The sequence below is a fragment of the Perca fluviatilis genome, chromosome 17, assembly GCF_010015445.1.
Source record: "Perca fluviatilis chromosome 17, GENO_Pfluv_1.0, whole genome shotgun sequence".
NCBI classification, from domain to species: Eukaryota; Metazoa; Chordata; class Actinopteri; order Perciformes; family Percidae; genus Perca; species Perca fluviatilis.
This window is the reverse complement of record NC_053128.1, coordinates 31,008,219-31,018,218: the sequence shown is the minus strand read 5'-3', so window position 1 is coordinate 31,018,218 and position 10,000 is coordinate 31,008,219. Positions and strand designations below refer to the sequence as shown.

Genomic DNA, 10,000 nt, shown 5'->3' with positions numbered 1-10,000 from the left:
ATGGGGTCTGGTTTGGACTAAAATAGTTCACTGAGACATGTTTCTGAAAACATTTTAAGAGAGAAATAGGCCGTGCAGTTCCTGAATCTGTCTTCATTTCAGATCAACAAAGGTCAGTTTAGAAGATTTTTATCAGATTTTGAGAGACTCTAGTCACGCTCATCCCGCTCCTCCGTTTCCTGGTTAGCTCTCCACCAATCAGATGGCTCATTTGAGTCCGACTGCCGGCAGTGCCCGCCCCCGCCGATTATACAAGTCAAATCGGCCAAAATGAACGCCGACGAACAGACTCGAGTCACCGACCTCGCCAGACTGTCCCACGGCCGATTATCGGCGCCTTAAAGGGATACTCCACCGTTTGTTGAAATAGTTCTTATCACGGTCTCCCCTGGCTGTAGATAGGTGGGCCAATGCATTTTTTTGTCTCAGTGCGAGTAATTAGGTTGTTTTTTTGTCTTTTGTTGGCTCACTTTTACTCACAACATGCTAACTGGTAACATAGGATTCCATTCACTACGCTAAGCTAACTAGCGGTGTTGCACCGGACTAAAACAATGCATGCACAAAACATGTGTTGGCCCACCTATCTACAGCTAGAGGAGACCCCACCTATCTACAGCTAGAGGAGACCCCACCTATCTACAGCTAGAGGAGACCCCACCTATCTACAGCTAGAGGAGACCCCACCTATCTACAGCTAGAGGAGACCCCACTATACTACAGCTAGAGGAGACCCCCTATCTACGCAGGGGACCCCCCACTACAGCTAGGGGAGACCCCACCTATCGCCATGAGGGAGACCCCACCTATCTACAGCTAGGGGAGACCCCACCTATCTACAGCTAGAGGCCTCACCTATCTACAGCTAGAGGGGACCCCACCTATCTACAGCTAGAGGAGACCCCACCTATCTACAGCTAGAGGAGACCTCACCTATCTACAGCTAGGGGAGACCCCACCTATCTACAGCTAGAGGGAGACCCCACCTATCTACAGCTAGGGGAGACCCCACCTATCTACAGCTAGGGGAGACCCCACCTATCTACAGCTAGAGGAGACCCTATCTACAGCTAGGGGAGACCCCACCTATCTACAGCTAGGGGAGACCCCACCTATCTACAGCTAGAGGAGACCCCACCTATCTACAGCTAGGGGAGACCCCACCTATCTACAGCTAGGGAGACCCCCTATCTACAGCTAGGGGGAAACCCCACCTATCTACAGCTAGGGGGAACCCCCACCTATCTACAGCTAGGGGAGACCCCACCTATCTACAGCTAGGGGAGACCTCACCTATCTACAGCTAGGGGAGACCCCACCTATCTACAGCTAGGGGAGACCCACCTACTACAGCTAGGGGGGACCCCACCTATCTACAGCTAGGGGAGACCCCACCTATCTACAGCTAGGGGAGACCCCACCTATCTACAGCTAGAGGAGACCCCACCTATCTACAGCTAGAGGAGACCTCACCTATCTACAGCCAGGGGAGACCCCACCTATCTACAGCTAGAGGAGACCCCACCAATCTACAGCTAGGGGAGACCGTGATGAGCCCTATTTAGTATCCCTTTAAAGTCAACCTCCAACTTCCACCATTATTCTCCCATCATGCAAAACTGTGGGGGGCATCCATCTAATGGAGTTTGAATCATTTCGTTCTATTCATTCATTTCAATCTATTTCAAAAGTAAATACTACATTCGGTGTCTGAATTATGGTGACTTTATCTCTTTATAAATGGTTATTATTGAAGGAAAAAGAGAAACCTCAACACAACAGCTGGTTCCTAACTTTTCAACGGTAGCGTATGGGTTTATTTCCCACAGTTCTTCTGTTCCAGTGGACACGGTGACTTGATTTTTCCTCCGGAAAAACAGTCAACGGGACACTACGGACTGAGACGTGAATCACACCCTCTGATAAAATAACTGCACATATGATTTACTAACGCAGAGAAGTGGATTGAGGGTTGCGTTGCCCTTTTTTAAACATCAGAGCCTTTGCACACATTGGAACACAGAGTCATAATGGGAAATCCTTCCGCTTCCTGTCTCAGACCCGAGATGTAAAGTTAGTCCACGCTGCTGAGAAACACACACGCGCGCACGCACACACACACACACACACACACACACACACACACACACACACACACACACACACACACACACACACACACACACACACACACACACACAACACACACCGTCACAGGCGCACACACACGCGCACACGCACACCAGCAGCAGCTTTATCAGATCCCACTGAGACGCAGTGAGTCAAACTTTCAGAGAGAACTTGTGTCAGATCTCATTCAGCAGGATGGAAACCAACACACACACACACACACACACACACACACACACACACACACACACACACACACACACACACACACACACACACACACACACACACACCTCTCTCATCTTATCCACCTGTGGATTCCTTCAGCGAGAGCTAGAAATTAGATGTTACTAATTTTTCAAATCCATACCCCCTGCTTAAATCTCCTCTTTCACAGCCCAGTAAAGTCTGTCTGTCTGTGTGTGTGTCTGTCTGTCTGTCTGTCTGTCTGTCTGTCTGTCTCTGTCTGTCTGTCTGTCTGTCTGTCTGTGTGTGTAGCATTGGAAGAAATATTCCGATCTTTAAAAGATCAAGTAAAACTACTTGTAACACACCGAAAACAGAAAAGTGGCATGAAAAGAAAAGACTCAAGTAAAGTACAAGTACCTCAACATTTGTACTCAAGTACCGTGCTTAGTTCCATTCCCACACACACACACACACACACACACACACACACACACACACACACACACACACACACACACACACACACACACACACACACATACATACACACAGAGAAAAGAGAAGTGAAAAGAGTGATTCTCCCAGTGACCCTGACGCTGGTTTCCTCTCCTCTTTTTGTCTCAGCCCTTTTCGAAGACTGCGGTGGACCACGTGCAGAGCCACTTAGCGAAGAAACAGGTTCCCCCGACTCTGTTCCAGGTAAAACCACAACCCGCCCACACACACACACACACACACACACACACACACACACACCGGGGCTTTCACAGACCAGAAAACACTCACAGATAATAATGTTACTGTTGTTTGCGCCTGGGTCCTTCCTGCTGTGACATGTCAAAATACTTTTTTTTTTCTCCCCAAAATGAGAGAGTAAGTAGTCACATGACACGGTGACGGAGTAACGTCCTGACTGATGCTGGGACACAGACTGAAGTGTGTGTGTGTGTGTGTGTGTGTGTGTGTGTGTGTGAGATTCGGGCCCCCGTCGGTGACGGCTGACAGTGACTAATGACCATGTTGGAACATATTATGTTTGTGCTTCACACCCTCGACACATCTGTAGGTGTGTACGCACACGCAGGGACAGACTCACAGACACACACACAGGCACAGACATGCACATACACACACACACATGCACAGACACCCACACACACACACACGCGCACATGCACACACAGGCACAGACTCACAGGCACAGACACACACACACAGGCACACACACGCACACACAGGCACAGACACACACACACAGGCACAGACACGCACACACAGGCACAGACTCACAGACACACACACATGCAGACACAGACGCACAGACACGCACACACACATGCACACGCATGCACACACAGGCACAGACTCACTGGCACAGACTCACAGACACATGCACATGCACAGGCGCAAACACACACACACACACACACGCACACATGCACAGACTCTAAGACACACACACACACATGCACAGGCAGACACCCACACACACATGCACAGACACACATGCACTCACACACACAGACATGCACTCACACACACAGATGCACATGCACACACACACACACACACACACACACGGGCGCGCACACACACATGCACACAGGCACACACACACACACTAATTAATCAGAGCAGCACACATCACCATTTTGTTACCTTTTTATTGTGAGAAGTTGGGATGGTTGCTTTGTTTTTGTGATGCTGTGATGAGTTGTTAGCATGAAATATATTCTGTCAACAGTCTATGAAGGTTTGACATTTCCCTGTTTCCCAAATGTTTCTAAAATTGTTTGTATCTTTTCACATCATCACCCAGCCCTTATCTGAAATATGCATTCATGTTTTCCCAATTCTGTCAGCAGATTTCATTTTATTCCAGGTTATTTTTAAACTCTCCGATTCATGCTGCTGGTGATTAGACATTAAAGTGAGGAGCATCGATTTGCCAAAAGGCCACCCAGGAAAATCTACATTTAAAAAAACAGAGGCTTGTATTCTTTCAGCTCAGTAAATCTAATCAAGTATTTCCTCTTCCAGACTACAACACGGCTTCTATTCTGGATGTCAAAGTATCCCCCAGTGACTCGAACTTTCCCTTCAAACACACATTGCATCAACCTGCCAGTATTTCCTGCCTACTTTGTACTTTGACACCATCAGTGTCACCGTAACTTTTTTATGTTTCTGTGGAAGCAAAGAGAGCGTCTTTGTCTTTCTGGTCAGAACAAACACACACACACACACACACACACACACACACACACAAAAAAAAAAAAAAAAAAAAAAAAAAAAAAAAAAAAAAACACCGAGACTAAGTGGGAGTTTCTGTGAAGAGAATTAACTTCCAACAGCAGACAAAAGGGAGTCCACTCCACTCAGGGGTCTTAAAAAGTCTTAAAGTGCTCATATTATGCTAATTTTCAGGTTCATAATTGTATTTAGAGGTTATATCAGAATAGGTTTACATGGTTTAATTTTGAAAATGACACCATATTGTTGTTGTACTGCTCATTGCTGCAGCTCCTCTTTTCACCCTGTGTGTTGAGCTCTCTGTTTTAGCTACAGAGTGAGACATCGCACTTCTGTTCCATCTTTGTTGGGAGTCGCACATGCTCAGTAGCTAGGTAAGGACTACTAGCCAGTCAGAAGCAGAGTATGAGGGCGTGCCCTGACAGTACCTAGGTAAGGACTACTAGCCAGTCAGAAGCAGAGTATGACGGCGTGCCCTGACAGTACCTAGGTAAGGACTACTAGCCAGTCAGAAGCAGAGTATGATAGATATATAACACAATAAAGGAAAGGGAAAAAGCATAATATGAGCACTTTAAAAAAGACTACAATTTCAAAGTATACATTTTTAACGCCTTGAAAAAGTCTTAAATTGGCAGAAGTATTGTGTTCTAGGTCTTAAATAATTTCATCTTAATTTCTTTTGCCCATGCAACTTAAGCCTCTAATGCTCTTTGAAATGTATTTCGAAATGTTTTTTTTATTGTCCTCGACCAAATATAATGTGCTGTATATGTACAGATCATTATTACTGCGTGTCGCTTGTGTTCAATTTGAATACTTTTACAAAAAGTCAGAAAAAGCAGCGTCGTTTGGACGCATCGGTGTGCTTTTTGTCCCTCAGGGTTACACTACTGTCCATCCAGTATATTTATCAAGCACAGTAGTTACTGACCGAAACCTGGTGTGTGTGTGTGTGTGTGTGTGTGTGTGTGTGTGTGTGTGTGTGTGTGTGTGTGTGTGTGTCCCTGCAGCCATACATCGTGGAGATCTGCGACAGCTTGAGAGGGACCATCTTCCAGAAGTACATTGAGAGGTGAGACTGGAGGAACGGATGGAAGAGTTTCATCATCTGTTACAGCATTAACACTAGCGCTGCACAATATGTCTTTATTTCCATCGTCATCGCGATATCAACTGTCGCTACAAACACATCGGAGATTTTCTTGTGTTAGTCGAAAGAGAGTATCGGTAGAAAATGTACCTGTCATTCTTTTTTATAGTGCTTTAATTCAACGTTCAATTTGTCCTATAAAAGAAAGTTGGAAATGATTTCCTTTCATTAGTTTTACACCCAACCAGCAGTTTGTTGTATTGTAGCAGAACACTGAAAGCAGCACAACTGAGCACACTTTAATACCTGTTTATTTATCGGATATATAATGTTGTTATTGCGATATTCAACGACGTTATCGCATATTTTCCTCATATCCTGCAGCCCTACTTGATACAGTGAATTCACATTTTGACCTCCTGTTTTCCTCTTCCCCTTCAGTGACAAATTTACCCGTTTTTGCCAGTGGAAGAACGTGGAGCTCAACATCCACGTGAGTACGAGCTCCAACCATCCTGTAGTTTGGTTCACGCGCTCCAGACTCAAAGTCTCCACACCGCGCTACATCTACACCGCTGCCTTTTCATTTTCGAGCGGCATTTTCAGGGCAACAAAATAACAATCTCCATCCACACGAGAGTTTTAGCTCCGTTCACATTTGACTAGCGATTATCGGACCGTTTTTTGGCAGCCTGCAGATTATCTGTATCTGCGTTTTATGGACCTTTTTCACAGCAGACATGTTGACTTGTCATAGTAGGAAAAGCACAGCTGAGATTGATAACCTTAACGATGGCTCAGTTCCATCAAGTGTCCCAGTAAGATATTTCAGTGAGTCAGCATGCACAATACCAGGGTCTCTCCTAAGTGGAATGCAGCCATCAGTAATGGTTTAATACCAGGACCTCTCCTAAGTGGAATGCAGCCATCAGTAATGGTTTAATACCAGGACCTCTCCTAAGTGAATGCAGCCATCATTAATGGTTTAATACCAGGACCTCTCCCAAGTGGAATGCAGCCATCAGTAATGGTTAATACCAGGGCCTCTCCTAAGTGGAATGCAGCCATCAGTAATGGTTTAATACTCAGGACCTTCCTAAGCGGAATGCAGCCATCAGTACGGCTTAATACCAGGACCTCTCCTAAGTGGAATGCAGCCATCATTAATGATTTAATACCAGGGTCTCTCCTAAGGGAATGCAGCCATCATTAATGATTTAATACCAGGCCTCCTATGGAATGCAGCCATCAGTAATGGTTTAATACCAGGACCTCTCCTAAGCGGGAATGTGCAGCCATCGGTAATGGTTTATCACCAGACCTCTCCTGGCGGAATGCAGCCATCAGTAATGATGAATACCAGGGCCTCTCCTATGGGAATGCAGCCACCATTAATGGTTTAATACCAGGTCTCCTAAGTGGAATGCGAAAGCCATCAGGTAATGGTTTAATACCAGGACCTCTCCTAAGTGGGAATGCAGCCACCGGTAATGGTTTAATACCAGGCCTCTCCTATGGAATGCAGCCATCACATGGTTTACCAGGACCTTCCTAAGTGGAATGTACCATCAGTAATGTTTTGAATACACCTGTGCCCGCTAAGTGACATGTCAACATGTCTGCCGTGAAAAGGTCTATTAGCCTGATAACCGATAAAGTGATTAATTAAAAAGGGTTCTACTTTGGCTCGGCTCCAGCACACCCTCTGACTCTCTGTTACTGGGGAGGTGTTTTGGTAAACTGACTGGATGCTCTCGCCGTTTCACTTCCTGCGCGGCTGTCGGATGGTTCAAGGCTGCCTGATAATAGTCCTGGCTTATCTTTAGCGGATGCGAGACAGCTTCACGCGGCGCCTTGGCAAACGTGAGCAAAATACGCTCGCTTTTAACCCTTTGCAGGTCAGCTCTCCTTCAACCACGCAGCTTTGGTTTTTCAGTCCACCAATGAAAAACTTATTTATTTTTATTTATTTTTAAACCTTCCCCTCTTCTCCTCTCTCCCCCTTTCTCTCTCTCTCTTCTCCCTCCCTCTCTCTGTCCCCCTTCTCTCTCCTCTCTCCTCTCCCCTCTCTCTCTCCCCTGTCTCCTCTCTCCCCCTCTCTCTCTCCCCCTCTCTCTCTCTCTCTCCCCCTCTCCCTCTCTCTCTCTCTCTCTCTCCTCTCCCCCTCTCTCCTCTCTCTCTCTTCCCTCTCTCTCCCTCCTCCTCCTTGTCTTCTCTCTCTCCTTCTCTCCCCTCTCCTCCCCCTCTCTCTCTCTCTCTCTCTCCTCCTTGCCTGTCTCTCTCTCCTTCTCTCTCCCTCCCCCTCTCTCCTCCTCTGTCCTCTCCTCTCTCCCCTCTCCCCTCTCTCTCCTCCCCTCTCTCTCTCTCCCTCCCCCTCTCTCCCCCTCCCCCCTCCTCCCTCTCTCCCTCTCTCCCTTCTCTCTCTCCCTCTCTCTCTCTCTCCCTGTCTCTCTCCTCTCCCCTCTCTCCCCCTCTCTCTCCCTCTCTCTTCCCTTTCTCTCCCCTCTCTCTCTCCCTCTCTCTTCCTCTCTCTCTCTCCTTCTCTCCCTCTCTCTCTCCCCTGTCTCCCTCTCTCTCTCTCTCTCTCTCTCCCTCTCTCTCCTCCCCTCTCTCTCCCCTCCCCCCTCTCTTTCTCTCCCTCTCTCTCTCCCTCTCTCTCCCCCTCTCTCTGCAGGACTGCCCGTTCATCGTGTGCATGACGTACGCCTTCCACACCCCCGACAAGCTCTGCTTCATCCTGGACCTCATGAACGGTAGGTCCCCCCCCCCGATGGGATCCTGACCTCGCTGGTGATAACGCCCCCCGCTTGGCGCTTCCCTCCACGCCGTTGGCCAGTAGTTTCATCGGAGGGGCGCCCCGAGTCGCCTGTTGAAAGGCAGCGCGGTCCTGGTTGTGCCGTGCGAGGCTGGAGCTTCAGTTTGTGCGCTATAAATACACAACTTGTCGATACGCGTGAAGACGGGGAGAGTTATGGTGCGGGGGAGAGACGTGGAACGCCTCCCCCCCTCCCCAGGAAGGATTACCACAACCTATTGATGGATATTGATTGAGGCATGATGTTTTAATGAGGCCATACTGACGCACTCGTGTGTTTGTGTCTGTCTGTCTGTGTGTCTTGTCTGTGTTTGTGTGTCTGTCTGTCTGTCTGTCTCTGTGTGTGTGTGTGTGTCTGTGTGTTTGTGTGTGTGTGTCTGTCTCTGTATGTGCGTGTGTGTGTGTTTGTCTGCGTGTGTCTGTCTTTCTGTCTGTGTTTGTCTGTGTCTCTGTATGTGCGTGTCTGTCTGTCTGTCTGTCTGTGTGTGCGTGTGTCTGTCTTTCTGTCTGTTTGTGTCTGTGTCTCTGTATGTCTGTCTGTGTGTGTGTGTGTGTGTGTCTGTCTGTGTCTCTGTGTGTGTGTGTGTGTGTGTGTCTCTGTATGTGCATGTCTGTCTGTCTGTGTGTGTGTGTGTATGTGTGTGTGTCTGTCTGTGTGTATGTGTGTGTTTGTCTGTGTCTCTGTATGTATGTGTGTGTCTCTGTGTATGTGTGTGTGTCTCTTTTTTTTTTGTGTGTGTGTGTGTTTTTGTGTTTTTTTTTTTTTTTTTTTTTTTTTTGTTTTTTTTGTGTGTGTGTGTGTGTGTGTGTGTGTGTGTGTGTGTGTGTGTGTGTGTGTGTCCCAGGGGGCGACCTGCACTACCACTTGTCTCAGTTCAGTCCAGAGATGCTTTATCAGCCACGAAATCATCCTGGGCCTGGAGCACATGCACAACCGCTTCGTGGTCTACAGAGACCTCAAGGTACACTCCACTTCCACAGCGTTCTCCCCTAAATACTCCTGAAACACATTTCAAGGTTCCATATCGTTAAACAAAAAGTTATTTTATTATAAAGCAGAGCAAGGTGCTATATAAATACTGTGGTAGTGTCAAAACGCTCAATCCACAGAGAAATGCACACAGCCTGTGTTCAGCAACTGTTCCTTTTAAAGGTCCCATGGCATGAGAATTTCACTTTGAGTTTTTTTAACATTAATATGCGTTCCCCCAGCCTGTCTATGGTCCCCCAGTGGCTAGAAATGGTGATAGGTGTAAACCGAGCCCTGGGTATCCTGCTCTGCCTTTGAGAAAATGAAAGCTCAGATGGACCAATCAGGAATCTTCTCCTTATGAGGTCATAAGAGCAAGGGTACCTCCCCTTTTGCCTTGCTTTGCCCGGAGAGGATTTTGCCCCCCCATGAGAGAGAGAAGAACATCATGGCTTTCAAACGAGCAAAGTGGCAGTTGGTCAAGACCACACCCCCACCCTCCACCTTGCCCCCCTCTCTCCTCCCTCAATAGCTACAGACACAGAAATGG

The 10,000-nt window shown here is 47.4% G+C and overlaps 1 protein-coding gene across 1 annotated transcript in view; it reads left to right on the top strand.

The window, feature by feature from the left end:
• Positions 1-10,000, top strand: part of grk3 (G protein-coupled receptor kinase 3) — a 117,340-nt gene that overhangs the window by 69,180 nt on the left and 38,160 nt on the right. Inside the window, 6 exon segments of the mRNA XM_039779065.1 lie at positions 2,913-3,018; positions 5,586-5,647; positions 6,107-6,281; positions 8,304-8,418; positions 9,326-9,368; positions 9,370-9,442. Of these exon segments, the coding sequence (XP_039634999.1) occupies positions 2,913-3,018; positions 5,586-5,647; positions 6,107-6,281; positions 8,304-8,418; positions 9,326-9,368; positions 9,370-9,442 (574 nt within the window).